This window comes from Schistocerca nitens, chromosome 4, assembly GCF_023898315.1.
Source record: "Schistocerca nitens isolate TAMUIC-IGC-003100 chromosome 4, iqSchNite1.1, whole genome shotgun sequence".
NCBI lineage: Eukaryota > Metazoa > Arthropoda > Insecta > Orthoptera > Acrididae > Schistocerca > Schistocerca nitens.
The window spans coordinates 800,260,771-800,277,290 of NC_064617.1; the positions used below are offsets into that span (position 1 = coordinate 800,260,771).

At 42.1% G+C, this 16,520-nt stretch overlaps 1 protein-coding gene across 5 annotated transcripts in view; it reads left to right on the top strand.

Moving 5' to 3' along the window:
- The window catches only part of LOC126253204 (inositol polyphosphate-5-phosphatase A), a 373,218-nt gene that overhangs the window by 79,834 nt on the left and 276,864 nt on the right, over positions 1 to 16,520 (top strand). For all 5 annotated transcript variants that reach the window (XM_049954379.1, XM_049954380.1, XM_049954376.1 and 2 more), the window contains 3 exons: positions 241 to 341; positions 9,920 to 10,007; positions 10,084 to 10,147. In XM_049954379.1, the coding sequence (XP_049810336.1) occupies positions 241 to 341; positions 9,920 to 10,007; positions 10,084 to 10,147 (253 nt within the window). The remainder of the gene's footprint in view (positions 1 to 240; positions 342 to 9,919; positions 10,008 to 10,083; positions 10,148 to 16,520) is intronic.

A 16,520-nucleotide genomic window follows, 5' to 3' on the forward strand; every position in this document is an offset into this window, starting at 1 on the left:
TGAATATTTCACATAAAGTTTCAAATCTTACTTTTTCTACTTTATTCTGTTTTAATTATTTGTTCTAATTGTCAATATCATTTAATTATCTAAATGGATTTGCTTTTCACTGTTTTAAATGTCAGCTGTATTACAGTTTCGTGCAAACATGAATGTATTTACTTTTTCAATTGCATTGATAGATATGATGCTCTCAAAGGATTGTTAATTTCATGTGTACTGGTTTTCTTCAATTTACAGACAGTAAGTCGACTAGATCCAAAATTCATTGCATTACATTGTCAGGAAGTTGGCGGAAAAAACTATGAACGTAGCATGAAACATGTTGAATACTTCGTGAGGTAGGTATCTATTTAGAATAAAATTAATACATCATAATTAATAGTTCAAACAATGGAAAATCCAGGACTGAATAATGCAGAATTATGAAAAGGATTGATTACAACACCCATATAGTAGAGATGATGAGTTGCAGGTAGGCACAACCAAAAGACTGTAAAACAATCAAGCTTTCGCCCCAAAAAGGCCTTCATTGGAATTAGACCACACACACACACACACACACACTCACACACTATCTGGCTGCCAAGGCCAGACTGCAAGCAGCAGTGCATGATGGGAGAAGATTCTGGGTGGTAAAGGTAAGGAGGAGGCTGGGATGGGAAGGGGAAGCATAGCATGGTAAGGGTGGGGGACGGTAAAGTGCTGCTTGTGGGAACATACAGAGAAGTAAAGGCTCTGGGTGCATAGGTGGAACAGAGGGCTGTGTAGAGCTGGAGTTTGAACAGTGATGGGGATAGGTGGGTGTAGGACAATGACTAATGAAGGTTGAGACCAGGAGGGTCACAGGCACATAGGATATACTGTGGGGAGACTTCCTATCTGAGCAGTTCAAAAAAGCTGATGTTGGTACGAAGGATACAGATGGCACAGGCTGTGAAGCAGTCATTAGAATGGAGAAAATAGTTTTGGGCAGTGTGCTCAGCAACTGGGTGGTCCAGCTGTTTCTTGGTGAGTTTGTTGGTGGCTATTCATGTGGACAGAGAGCTTGTCGATTGTCATGCCCACATAGAATGCAGCACTGTGCTTGAAGCTTAGCTTGTAGATCACATGACTGGTTTCATTTGTAACCCTACCTGTAATGGGATAGGTGATGCATGTGACCAGACTGGATTAGATGGTGGTGGCAGGATGTTTGGGACAGATCTTGCATCGAGGCCTGTTACAGGGATGTGAGCTATGAGCCAAGGGGTTGGGAACAGGTGTTGTGAAGGGATGGTCAAGGATATAATGTAGGTTTGGTGGATGGCAGAATACCACTGTGGAAGGGAGGACATTCCCCATTTCAATGCACGATTAGAGGGAGTCGAAACCCTGGCAGAGAATGTTATTCAGTTACTTCAGTCCTGGGTGGTACTGAGTCATGAGGGGAATGCTCCTCTGTGGCTGGACAGTGGGACTTTGGGAGGTGGAGGGGAGGGTGACTGAAGAGATAAGGCATTGGAGATCTGTTTCTGTACAAGGTTGGGAGGGTAATTACATTCTGTGAATGCTTCAGTGAGACCCTAGGTATATTTGAAGGGGGCTCTTCGCTGCTACAGTTGGGGTGGCACAGGTGGCTAGGCTGTATGGAAGGGACTTCCTGGTCTGGAACAGGTGGCAGCCATCAAAGTGTAGGTATTGCTGATGGTTGGTAGGTAGGTCTGATGTGTACAGAGGTACTGATGTAGTCATCTTTGAGGTGGAGGTCAACAGCAAGGAAGGTGGCTTGTTGGGTTGAGGAGGACCAGGTAAAGTGATTGAGGGAAAAGGGGTTGAGGTTCTGGAGGAATGTGAATAGGGTGCCCTTGCACTTGATCCAGATCATGAAGATATCAGTGAATCTGAACCAGTTGAGCAGTTTAGGATTCTGGGCAATTAGAAAGGACTCCCTTGAATAAGTTTGCATAGGATGATGCCATGTGGGTGTCCATTGTCACACCCTGGATTTGTTTGTTGCTTGGCTCATGGAATCCTCCAAACTGGCTTACCATCAAACTACATACCTCCGGCTGCAACCTTTCCTTCCACAATGACTTCCACCTGTTCAGATTGTGCCAGTCCTTAACCTTCACTGACATTGTCCTGTAAAACATTCAGTCAGGCTCAAACCTCCTTGCAATACCTCCTCTCCACCTGTAAAATTCTCTTGCTTTGCAATCCCAAATTCCTGGATCCCGTATCACACATTGAAGCTCTTGCCCTACAGAAACTAGAGTAGCATGCGCAGTGCTACCTCAAAGTACTCTCCAACCTGATAACTTCCTTCTCCCGCCTTGGTATACACTATCACTACTTGTACAACAGCCTCCCCCACATTCCCTCAAACCTGGCAAACCCTGCTTCACAGACATACTACATTTACCCAACCCACACAGACTCCATACCACAAATAAACAGAATCCAGGTTTTCAATGTACCTGAAACACAATCATGAACCTTTACTCAAAAGCCTTAGCCTGACATAATTAGCAGTCCCTTAAAAAGACCTCACCTTTTGCCCCACTCCCAAATTAAGTCTTGCGGGGACTTTGTCTCCTTCTCTGGTCTTTTTAAAGCAGAAACATTTCTTTTGCCACCAACTCTGCCAATCAGACTCAACCAAAGACCAGTGTTGAACCCTGCCTAACTGAATTCACTCCTTTATCCAACTGTGATCCACCCCCACTGCCCCCAAATCACCACCTGCTAACTTTCCAGAATTTCTTAACCTCGAACCTTGCCTCACTTTTATTCCCCAGATTGCTCAACTTGCGCGTTAACCATACATCTCCAGAAAGAACTGCAATCCACCAGCTAAAAATTGATCCTGACCTTATAATCCTGCCTGTTGACAAAGGATCCACCACTGTTTTGAACTGCAAAGATTACCTGACGGAAGGGCTCCACCTCCTTTCTGATTCATCCACCTACAAACCCTGCCACAATGACTGCATTCCAGAAATCCAGCAGGATCTGCAGTCTCTCCTCAAATCCGTAGGCCCACCGCAGCGAGTCCATCTCTCTACTCACCTCTACCACCCTATCACCTCGACCTACCCTCATATATAAAAGATAACAACCATTTCCTCCACCTACTCTCAACAGTTCCTGCTCATTTATCCCATGGTGCCCTTTTTATCACTATTGATGTCACCTCCTTTTACACTAACATCCCAAATGCCCATGACCTTGCTGCTATTGAACACTACCTTTCTCAAAGCCTGACAGATTCCAAACCTACCCTTCCTTCCAAGTTGTCATGACCAACCGTATCCTCACCCACAATTACTTCTCCTGTGAAGGCATCACATACAAACAGTTCTGAGGTAATGAGCAATGAGCACCCACATGGCATAACCCTTTGCCACCCTGTTCATGAGCCATTTTGAGGAGTCCTTTCTAACCACCCCAGAATCCTAACCTCCTCACCTGATTCAGATTAACTGATGACATTTTCGTGATCTGGATTGAGGGTGAGGGCACGCTATCCACATTTCTCCAGAACCTCAACACCGTCTCCCCCACTCGCTTCATCTGATCCTCCTCAACCCAAAAAGCCCCCTTCCTCAATGTTGACCTCCACCTCAAAAAATGGACACATCAGTACCTCTGTCCGTATAACTCTTACTAACCACCAGCAATACCCCGACTTCGGCAGCTGCCACCCATTCCATTCCAAGAAGATTGTTCCATTCGGCCTGCCCACCTGTGGCCGTCACATCTGTAGTGAAGAGCAGTCCCTTTCAAAATACACGAAGGGTTTCACTGAGGCCTTCATAGAATGTAATTACCCTCCCAACTTTGTACAGAAACAGATCTCCCTGCCGTACCTCTCCAGTCACCCCCCACATCTCGAAGTCCCACCATCCAGCAACAGAGGAGCATTCCCCTCGTGGCTTAGTACCACCCAGGACTGAAGCAACTGAATCACAGTTTCCACCAGGATTTTGGCTACCTGTCATCATGCCCTGACGTGAGGACTGTCCTACCCACTATTCTTCTCACCCCTCCCACAGTGGTATTCCACTGCCCACCAAACCTACATTATTATATCCTCGTCCATCCCCACACAACCCCTGCTTGCAACCGCTTGTTCATGGCTCAAACCCTGTAATAGAACTAGACGCAAAATCTGTGCCATACATCTTTCCACCATCACCTGCTTCAGTCTGATCACAAGCATCACCTGTCCCACCAGAGGCACGGCTACCTGTGAAATCAGTCCTGTGATCTACAAGCTAAGCTGCAAGCACTGTGCTGTGTTCTACATGGGCATGACAATCAATGAGATGTCTATCCACATGAATGTATACTGACAAACTGTGGCCAAGGAACAGCTGGACCATCCAGTTACTGAGCATACTGCCCAGCACAGTGTTCGCCATTTTAAGGATTGCTTCACAGCCTGTGCCATCTGTATCCTTCCTACCAACACCAGCTTTTCTGAACTGTGCACATGGGAACTCTCCCTGCAATATATACTACATTCTCATAGCCCTCCTAGCCTCAATGTTCATTTATCATTGTTATACACCCACCTATACTCTCTCCTGTCACACTGCAGCACTACACAGCCTCTATTCCATCTTTGTGTCCACAGTGCTTTTACTTCTCTCCTTTTCCACTGGCTGCTATGTCCAACCTACTGACTGCACCAAGCTGCTCTACCATCTCTCCACTTTGTCTCTGTATTATCTTACAAGCAGCACTTTACCATCCCTAACCTCTACTACGCTATCCCTCCCCTCCCCACCCCAGCCTCTCCTTACCCTCACCATCCAGATTGCTTCTCTCAACATGCGCCGCTGCTTAGTCTGGCGTCAGTAGTCAGAGACTGTGGTCGTGTGTGTGTGTGTGTGTGTGTGTGTGTGTGTGTGTGTGTGTGTGTGTGTGTGTGTGTAGTCTAATTTTGATGAAGGCCTTTTTGGCCAAAAGTTTACTTGTTTGACAATCATTTTGTTGTTCCTATCTGCGACTCAGCAGCTCTACTATATGGTGAATAGTAATATATCCATTTAGTAATTAATAGTTCCTGCAAGTTATACAACTTCCTTATTGTACCTGTACTGGTATTCAGAATACGTCTTCAAAAAAATGTTACTGAACTCTCGACAGTCAAAACCGATAAAATTGTGATATTCTAAAGTACGCAGAAAAGTCTCAGGGTTTATAGTCATAGATTTCTGTCTTGGAACCATAGAGAAGAGAAATAAATATGTGGCTATTGTTGCACTGTGAATTACAACAAAATAGACGAAAAACAAATTGAATTTAAAAATGGGCGACAAAAGTATTCTACAGTTGTTGCAAATGTATTAATGAGCTTTTCATGTGACACCTGAATCTTACTTTTTCTTTATTATGTTGCTGTTTGTAAATATTGATCAAGTTTTGTCACATTCTTAGAAACACTGTTTCATTAGGTGAAAGGAAATGATTTTATATGAACTTTTGATTTATGAGGAACATAACATGGCTTTGCAACAAGCAGTTTATTGAAACTCTGCCTATATTTATGTGCAGTTGCATTTTACAGAAGTTTCATCAGTCAGACTATGAATGTTCTTGAAAATAATTTAGGAGTAAAGGAGACCACTCACCAAATTGCAGAAGTGACGCGTTGTTGACAGGCACAAACAAATGAGAAATAAAACGTGCTAGCTTTGGAAAAATCCTTTCTCGAACTAGAGTACGGATCCACAGATGCACACACATGCTGAGGCCATCTTACCCACAAGTCCAGATCATGAAGATTTATTGAAAGTGAACCAGAGAAGGGGTTTGGGGTTTTGGAAGGCTAGGAAGGCTTCCTTTCGTGAAAAGTATGAGTAAAACTCTTAGCCATTCCCTGTAGACTGTGGTATTAGTATGTCGTATACTGCCAGCGTGTGGTGATAGAAAGAATGCCTATTATATGTGTGAAAAATTCTTATATAATATCTTGTAAATACATTGTAACAAAAGCGGTTGATCCGGTTTATCTAGTTACTTGCTGAGATGAAGTGCTTCTTCCAAATTAGAAAAAAATTCCTTAACTTCTGAAGAACCTACTTAAGGCCCATCTCACACGATCATACCATAAAATCATATTCGCTTGTTTCATGCATTCGGGACATCATTAATGCAACAAGTGCACAGCAGACAGTTTTGTGCAACAAATCTGTCGTGAAAGAATTCATGGCTAGCTTACAAGTTAGTAAACTGATTTTTGGACATACAAAAATTTGTTTCCGTGGACTCCTGATTGAAAGCAATAAATTGTATTGGTGTGGCCTTGAAATGGAAGAGTTACTTACAGAAATTATATTGTGGCATCATCCGACACGACATGTTAGAAACCATAAGTCTGTGAATCTGAAAGATCAAAGAGGTGATCTTTTGACAGCAGAACTTGACCAGACAGTTAAGATCATGGAAGGTAAGAGAGCATCTGCAGTTATTACCTAACAATACAACTGATTAAATACTTTCATGCTAATGTGATGAATACACTGTACGAACTTGGGCGTAGAATTTATGAAAGTGTTGTACTGCCAGAGTATTTTAAGAGATAAGTAATCATACCTCAACTGAAAATGCCGTCAGCACAAAAATGTGAGCAGTACTGAGCACTTAGACTTGCCTCAAAAATCTTAATAAGAAGAATTTTAATAATAATAATAACTTAATTACAAGAATTTGAGGCAGTTGAAGGTATGTATACCAATGATAAGTGGCATCCTAAAAAGGATGCTCTCACATCAAACACAGAAAAATGGTTATATACGTTCAGAAAGCAATTGCCAGAATGAATTGAGAGAAGCTTTATGTATTGAAAGATACTGATGTGTTGTATAAAGACTAAAAGTTAATATGGGATCTGCACAAAGATGAGATAGCAGTTGCGAAATTTGGCAAATGCTGGCAAGATACACTGGTAAGAGGAGGACTCATCTGAGAGTTATTACTTCCGCTCACATTGTTCAGGGTATGCAGCAAATAAAAAAGTTAATACCTAGTAAGAAGAAAATCTGAGATGTAGGAACGGTTACATTTCAGGATTTGCTGAAAGTAAGGGAGACCCACAGGAATCTTAAAGTTAATTGAGGTTATTCTTAGCCTTGAATATAGCCTGAAAATGAATAAAGAGAAACCAATGGCACTTCTTGTGAGGAAACACAATACAAGACAGACATAGTTCTAGGAGGACAGCAACTGTAGAACATAGAGTTGTGTATCTCAGTAGTAAGCTGAGAGATGAATGCAGGTTGAAAGAATAATTTTATTGTATTACAGTCTCAATCACAAAGAAGTGGCTCTGTCATTATGACTCTTGTAAAACAGCCTGGAAGATCTTACAAGCAGAATAAACCTGTGTGTGACAGAGACTGTAAAAAACCATGGGTTTAAGGAAACAACTTAAGGCTTTTATTGGGAATTTTTTCCTGTTATGGTGTGAAAGATGGACAATTGGAGCAGAGGAGGGACACGAGTTGATGATTTTGGGATGTGATATTGCTGCAGCTGGATGTTTACTTACAAAGAAGTTTACTGCTGAATGCAAGGCCAACCATTGTAGAAGGCTCAGTAGGTGGAAAATTGCAAGAGGAATACTCATAATTATGTCTACTTAACAAATTAATAGTGGCATATGGTTTCAGTTCTACATGGAATTGAAAATGATGTTTCTCCTCCTCCTCCTCCTCCTCCTCCTCCTGCTGCTGTTGCTTATTATTATTTTGCCTTTCCTGATTCCTCTATGGGGTCAGCATTGTTATATGGGTTTTGCTGATGTAGTAGTTGGAGGCTGAATGCCTTTTAACACCCCCTGCCCCCCCCCCCCCCCCCTTTCAGAATGGAAATTGTGTATGCCATCTGTGTGTGTGTGTGTGTGTGTGTGTGTGTGTGTAGGGTAAATCTCTTACTCAAGTGTGAGAATGGTTTTAAAATGTTTGCATAGTGTGTATCTGAAGTGGGTTGTGGGTACCTGATTAATGTAGTTGGATGTGAGAAGCTGCCTAACAACCACATCCAGGCTGACTGGTTCACCAGCCCTCATCCTTAATCTGCAAGGCAGATTCAGTCCAGGACAGGCTTGCCACTTCATATCCTGGAAGCAGTGCACTAGCATGCTCAGCCATCTGAGCGGGTCACAGAATTGAAAAAACTGGCACAAGCTATAATATGCATTATCTTCAGAGACAGTTTGCTGTGTGTGTGTGTGGGGGGGGGGGGGGGGGGGGGGGTAGGCAAAATAATGTGAACAGTGATAGTAATTGAAAGGTTGTTTGATGGTCAACAACACAGGTAAGGCATGTGCCCTGCTGGACTGTGTGTGTTCAGTACAGACTAGGCATCAGTGCAGGTTGTTTACGAGTAGTCCACACTTTGCACTTGCATTCAGAGGCTGAGGCTGGTGTGCAATGAAAGACCTAACACAGTTCCAAAGAAGGCAGATTGTGTGGGCCCGATTAGCTGGAGCATCAGTAACCAAGACAGCCAACTTGTTGAATGAATGTTCCAAGAGCAACTGTTTCAACAGTTGTGACAGCGTACACAAATCATGGAAAGACATCATCGTGTACATGTAATAGTCGGTGCAGATCAAAACTAAATAAGAGAGATCATCGTAGGCTAACACTAATTCTGTCAAAACAACACAAAACTATGGTGGCTGAAGTGACTGAAGAGCTCAGTAGTCAGCTTAGAGGACCTGTCTCTATCAACAGTGTCCACTGAGAACTCCATAAAGGGACTATTCATGGACGAGCTGCTATACCGAAACCATTAGTGATGACAACCAATGCAAAAAAGTGTAAAACGTGGTGTCAGGAGCATAAATCCTGGATGGCTGATCAGTGGAAACATGTCATAAGATCCAACGAGTCAACATTTTCGTTATTTCCAACATCTGCAGGGTTTTTGTACGAAGAACACCAAAAGAAGCCTACAATCCTGATTGCTTGATGCCAACGGTTAAGCTTGGAAATAGAAGTGTGATGGTGTGGGCAGCCATATCATGGTATTCTGCTGGTCAGAGGCCTTCTTAAAGCCAACAATAATGCGAATGTTTTAGGTGATCAGGTGCACCCCATGATTCAAATGTTGTTCCCCACCAATTATGCCATACTTCAGGTCAATAATGCAACCATTCACACAGCCAGGACAGTACAATCCTAGTATGAGGAGCATGCAACTGAACTATGGCATCTTCCCTGGCCAGCACAGTTCACGGATTTGAACATCATCGAACCCTTGCGTGCGGTATTCAAGCGCAAACTATGGAGCAGATTTCCGCATCCCTCGTCACTATAGGAGTTAGAAGAGGTTCTGATTGAAGAGTGGTATAACATTCCACTTCATGCCAGTATTCCTAGAAGAATCGCAGTTGTATTGTGGGCAGATGGGGTTAATAAATCTTTCCCAAGTAAGTACAGGTGTTCACATTATTTTGCACATCCCCTGTATTGTGTAAGGTCAAAATCAGTGAAGTAGCTTGTTGGAGCTGAAATAATGAGAGTATATCATTTTCTTTATTGAGGTTTAAAGTTAAGAAGTGTACACACATGATCTCTGTGCTCATTAGCATATGATGAAGGTAATGAAAATGTGCTTAAACAAAACATTAAAAAAAAAAAATCTGTTAACCATGCTCAGTATATAAAACTTTGTATATTATCTATACTGCAGGAAACTTAAAGAATAAACACATATTTTTGCTGTGTAACCAACTACTAATTATTGTTGCTATTACTTGAATTTGTTTAAAGATTTTAATTAGTTATAAAATATGCTAATCTACTTTTTAAATTTTTTTCCCCAATAAAGCATTCCAGATGAAGTTCCCAGTGATGTAATTTGCCTAGTTTGTGTGGTGTTCTGCACATAACAGGCTTGTCATCTTGTTACATTGTTTCAGGTTGCTTATGTCAAGTGAAGAACTGCGCTTATTTGATCGTGTGAGAGTTTATCTTGATGAAGATTACTCATCTGCGGAACATTTCACAGTAAGCACATACCATGAACCTGTCACTGCTGTTAAATATATGTTTTTTTGTTATTTATAAGTATCTTGTTTTTCAGGCCCTGGGGAACTTTTACTTCGTACATGAATCATTATCTGATGTTCTGATGTGGGATTTTTCAGGTATGTCTTCAGTAGATTCATTATTTTCATGTCTTGTACCATAACTGAGCAATAAAGCTATAAATTGGTATAGCATGCTAATAGCACTGTACTGAATTTTTTGGATTATTCCAGTTGAAAAAAATAAAATTAATCTATCCATATAACTGGTGGTGGAGTTCCATTGCTGTGAATTATATTACTTCAACAAATACAGCAACCAGCCACTTTTTTGCTGGTTGTTGTGTTTCTTAAACTAAAAACTAAGTTTCTCTACTCTTACTCTATCAAAGCATTGTCACCTGAAGGTAAAATATTAGAAAATAAAAGATGCACAGATTCTGAAGAAAGGAAAAATTGCCACTAATTAGAGAGCATGTTTCGGGCATTGGTTTGAAGACTGCAGTAAATAACCTTTCATTTGACTTTAATGTTACAGTATTAAATTGTAAATTAGATTTTATCTGAAATCCTGAACATAATTTCAACACATTTCTGATTAGTACTTGTAAGTGTGAAATGTATGTATTAGATTGATATTGCTTAAATGAATAAATAAGTCAAATGAATAAGGTTATTTGGTTGCTGTTCTATTCGTACCATTGAATAAATGGTTGAAGAGTTCCTCCAGGACATATTTTATGTGGAATTGCACAATGATAAACTTCATTTCCTTCATTTTGCAAACTAAATAATGTCAACATTTAAACAACTAGAGCAGTGTCATTGATATAAAAATGGTCTCTTTAAAATAATAAGGTAAATGTTTGATGCCATGCTTATCAAAATTAGTGTATTTATTCACCCAAAAGAAACTTCAGAGTTTTGTGCAGTTTATTGTAAGGGCTTTGCACTGTGCATTATGTTCTACTTTTATGAATTTGAAACTTGGAAAATGTTAAACCTTTCTTTCCCCTCTACAATCACTAGGATATTTCATAGTTCTGTTGCAAATAGAGCAGCATTGTGAAACTAATACAAAAAATATGTAATATTTTGATCTGTAACCAGTAACAAACTGTCACTGAGATTCTGTAAGTTAAGAATCCGGGAACTTGTGTTATGTTATCCACCATTTGAAATATAATATCTGTTCACCTAGCAGCAGCAGCAGCAGGGAAACACACACACACACAAGGATTTAAATATTTGCAAGCTTTTAAAAATCTGAGAGCTTAAAGGTGGAAGATAGGGTAATATGCAAGACAGAGATTACTACTTAAACATCGTGCGAAAGTTATTAAAAGAGTGAAAAGCTAAGTGCATTGTATGTAACAGAGGTGGGAGAGGGGCTGGTGAAAAATAGACAAGTCGGAAAATGAAAGATGTAGAAAACTAAAATGGAGTAAAGAAAGTAGTAGTTACTGTTAAAAAATATTGAGATGGAAGGAAATAACGTAAATTAAGGCCAGGTGTGTGGCGAGAACCAAGGACCTGTTGTAGCGCTAATACCCACCTGCGGAGTTCTGAGAAACTGGTGTCTGGGGGAAGAATCCAGATGGTGCATGTGATGAAACAGGCACCAATGTAACAACCGTCATGTTGTACAGAATGCTGTGCAACAGGATATTGTGTGTTGCCTGTATACACCCTCTGCCTATGCCCATTCATCCTGACTGATAACTGGGTGGTAGTCACACCAATGTAAAAAGCCGAACGGTGTTTACATAACAGCTGGTATATGACACGTCGTTTCACAGGTGGCTCTCCCTTTGATAATATATGTTTTGTCAGTTACAGGGCTGGAATAGATGGTGGTAGAGGGTGCATAGGGCAAGTCTTGCAACGGGGATGGTCACAGGGATAGGAGCCATAGGGTAGGCAGGAGAGTCCAGAAGGAGCATAGGGTCTGACAAGGATGGTGCAGAGAATAGGAAGGCCACGAAAAGCTATTCTCGGTGTGGTGGGCAAAATCTCAGACAGGATGGATCTCATTCTCTTCAAAAGCTACTTCTTTCCATGTGAATTTTGTTTTTCCTGTTTTTTCTTTTTTCCCGTATCTGCAACATTTTTTGCTTTGGACTGAATAACTTTGTTAAATAATTGTGTCTGCTGTCTTTCAGGTTTAATTACCATTGTCAAAAAATATTAAACTTGTTGCTTATAATATTAATTAGGATTGATTTGATTTTAATAGGGAAGCTAAAACAGCTTAGGTCTAATCCACCACTAAGTTTATTGTGCGGTATCACTCCCTGTATATCTAGTAAAGCCAACCAATGCCCTTAAATAGTGCAAGGAGTCTGTCTGCCAGTTTTTTGTTAGACACAATTTCTTCAGGTCTACTTGTCCTGAAGATTCTGTATTTTTTACTCTCCAGTGCCATGCATTCGAAGATTAGGTGTGATGCAGTTTCTTCACCCTCATCACAGATCCTACATTTAGGGTTCTCTTCTGTTATGCCCATTGTGTGTAGGTGTTTTTTTGAAATTCCCATGGCCGGTCATCAGTCCAGTCATGAGTTTGATCTCTTTCCTGTTCAATCCCAGGATTACAGAGCTTCTTGGGCATCATTACCTTACCACGTTTTTGTTTATGGACCTTGGTCCCATATTCTACGTGCTGTTTCCGAAGCCAGTTCCGTAGTTCTAATTTGATCATAGCCTTGGTGATTGTCAGGACAGGTTCCGGTCCAATAAATGGAGTTGTTGTCCCCATCCTAGCCAATCTGTCGGTTTGTTCATTGCCACTGATCCCTGAGTGGCCAGGGACCCACACTAGGTGTACCCTATTCCTTCCCCCCTAGCTCCACCAGAACCCTGTCATATTCTGCAACAATCTTAGATCTTGTTGCAGGAGCTGCCAATGATTTCAGGGCTGTCTGCATAGATGTAGATGCTATGATCTTTGTAGCACCTATGCATATTCTCCTCGACACATGCCTTGATTGCAGTAATTTCAGCTTGGAATACTGAGGCCAGTTTTCCTAGGGAGATGATGTCCTCCAGTCTTGACTGAACCCCGTACACCCTTGCCCCAATGCCTTGGTCAATTTTTGACCCATCAGTGAACCAAACGATGTCCTATGTAAGGTATCAAACTGTTTTTTCCCACTGCTCCCTGCTTCCAATTATTATATTGTAAGGCTTGTCGAAGCAGTTGGGAGTTGTTATATAGTCAGCATGCATTTCCCCAGCCATTCCTATATTTACCTTACTCACTATGTTAGTGTGTGATTCTGGATATCCGAATGAGGCCCAGTTTTTGCCAGTTTTAAGTATGTGTGCCCCAGCTGCTGCCTCCATCTTGACCCAAAGGTGTAGTGGAGGCATGTCCAGCATGGCTTCCATTCCAGCAGTTGATGTGCTGCTAATTCCACCTGCTGTGGCTGAGCAGGCCAATCTCTGCACCTTAACAAGCTCCTTAGCTGCAACCCGCTGTTCTACCTTCTTCCACCACACAACGGCCCTGTAAGAAATCCTAGGTCTGACTACAGTGGTGTATATCCAATGTGTACCCCTTGGGCTTAGGCCCCAGTTTTTGCCACAAGCTCTTCTAGTACTCACTAGAGTACTTTTTGCCTTGGAGCAGATACTCTTAATATGAGGAGTCCACGTTAGTTTCTTATCTAAGGTTACCCCCTAGAGATTTCACCATCTCCTTCACAGGTAGAGTTTCATGGAAGAGCTTTAGATTGCAACTTGAGTGTTGAATATCTCTCTTCATAAATGGCACCACAACAGTCTTCTTAAGATTAACCCTCAGATCATGTTTAATGCACCAATTTTGCACAATGTCCAAACCTCTTTGTGCCATATTTCTAACTGTGTCAGTAAATTCGCCAAGTATTACTATGATAAGGTCACCTGCGTATCCTTGGCAGAAGCATTGCATAGAATTTAATTCCTCAATGAGTTCGTTCACCACTAGATTTCACAATAGAGGGACAAAACTCCTCCTTGTGGGCAGCCTCTATTGGTGTTAATTGCCATCTTTTCATTCATCATGGTAACCTCTACCTTCCTTCCACTAAGCCTGGCCCTGGTCCACCTGCATGTAGTGGTCCCCAGGTCATGCACCTCTGTTGCCCTTACCATGGAATCGAAGGTCGTGTTACTGAAGGCCCCCTTGATATCCAGAAAGATGCAGAGGACTATTTCTTGTAAGCGAAGTGCTTTCTCCACCTTCCCAATGAGTTGGAGAGCTGTCTCACATGATTTACCTGGTTGATATGTGTGTTAGTTTGAATGTAGAGGGGCCCTACTTAGCCTCCTCTCCCCATCATATACATTAACCCCATCATATAAATTAACCAGTTTTTCCAATGTTTTGAGAATGGAAGAGGACAGACTGATTGGTCTCATATCCTTAGCCTTGGTATGATCAGTTCTCCATGGCTTTTGAATGAAGACAACCTTCACTGCCCTCCAAACATTGGGAATGATTCCTACTCCTAGGCTAACCCTGAATAGCCTGCATAGAACTCTTATGAGCTTCTCTCCTGCATGTTGTAGGAGAGATGGAAAAATTCCATCTGAGCCAGGTGACTTGAATGGTTGGAATGTTCCCACCGCCTGTTGGATTTTATTAAAGTTCACACACTCCTTGGCCAATTCCCAGTCCTCTTAGAGTGCCTGAGAATCATTGTCTCTCTGGGATCACATTCTGGTCTGTGTTGTCTGGCAGAGCATATTGAGGAAAGTGAGTTTTGAGGAGCAGTTTCAGCATCTCATGTGCTGTCTCTGTATATTCCCCATCCTCCTTCCTCAAGATACCTCCTGGATTGGTTGGTACTCTAGTGAGAACCTTTCAAGTCTGGCTTGTGCAGCCGTGCTCTCTACTTCCTCAGAGAATGCCTTCCAGGCTGCCTTCTTTGCTTGTTTTATTGCAAGATTGTAGTTGACAAGGACCTCACGATATTTAGCCCATTGTCCTTTACTAAACAGTCTTTGTACCTGTTTTAAGTTTCCAAGTTAATGTTCCACTAAGGTGCACTCCTATTTGTGCACTTCTTGGTGATTATGCAGTTGTCCTGATATGAGGCCACTTTGGCAGAGGTATAGCCTCTGCTACTTCCTCAAATTCTACTGGATTCCTTATCAAGGTTTTAATTTCCTATAAGCCTAAATCAAGGTCTCTCCTATTTGTCTCCCAGTCTGTTTTCTGGGATTCCTATAGGTCATGGTCTGTCTGGTTCCCATTTCAACCTTGAATTTAATGTACATGTGGTCGGATGAGGATGGCTCCAACACCACATGCCATTGTTTGACATAACTGCCCATCATCATGGAACTAAAGTTTGTCAGTTACTTCTTCCCTTCTGCTATTCCTGAATGTAGGTTCATTACCCCTATTCAGGCCCTTCAAGTTGTTAGACAAGAGAAATTCAAGAATGTACTCACCTCTACTGTTGGTGTCCTTGCTGCCCCACACTAGGTTGTGGGCATTAGCATCACATCCAACCATCAATTGGTCTCCTTGCCAATGGCAAAGGGGGAGGAGAGCTGTCTTTGTAAGGAAGGTATGCTGAGGCCAAAACAATTTCCCTCGTGAAACCTTCCTCACATTGCTGCATTGTAATGGTCACTAAGTCCATAGAGCAGAAATCCATCATTGGTGTGAAAAAAATTCCATTTCTTACGTAGATGCATGTTCTGGAGTTTCTTAGATTTCTAGCATAAATCAGTTTACCTCCAGTGCCACTGATGCCTGATACACCCCCTTTATATAGATAGGGTTCTTGTATCAGGGCCACATCCACTTCCTACTTCACCAGGCAGCGACTCAGGGCAGCAAAGGCCCCTTTACTGTGCTGCAGATTATTTTGCAGCATCTCTGGTCTCTGTCTTGCTGACATTTTTGAGATCTTTGAGAACCCTGATGGTGAACTGCGAGAAACCTAAAAGCAATTTGAGGTCCTGCTCCCACATCGCCTTCATGGACTTCTCTCTGACTTCCACTTCCAAGGTTCATCCTTCTGTTGCAACCTTCTGGTTGATCACTCTCCAATCTTCTGTCGGGACTTTTGGGTTCTGGGCCCCTATTTTCCTGAACAGAGTCTTAGGAGAGACTTCCTTAAGGATCTTTGGTACCCATATTGATATCTTTGCAGTCTTAAGAAGCTCTGCTGCTGTCTTAACCAGCAGCTTCGCCTCTTCCCATGGGGATATCATGGGCACCTTGTCCTTGAGCCATTCCACCGTGTGCACCCCCTCACAGACAAAAATGAGGGCACCTTGATCTAGATAGACCCTCCTGAAGTTGGGTCCTGGGCCAGCATCATCCCCAATCTTTCCAAAGAGGGCCATCTGTACCAATTCCTCTTGCTGCGAGGTGATGGCCACCAGTGGATAGCCTCCCTGGATATCTGCCATCCTAAAAATCGAGACTGCAGTACTATAAGTCTGTTTCACTATTTCTTGCATCAGTTTTTTCTAGACTCGCTTATCCAGAG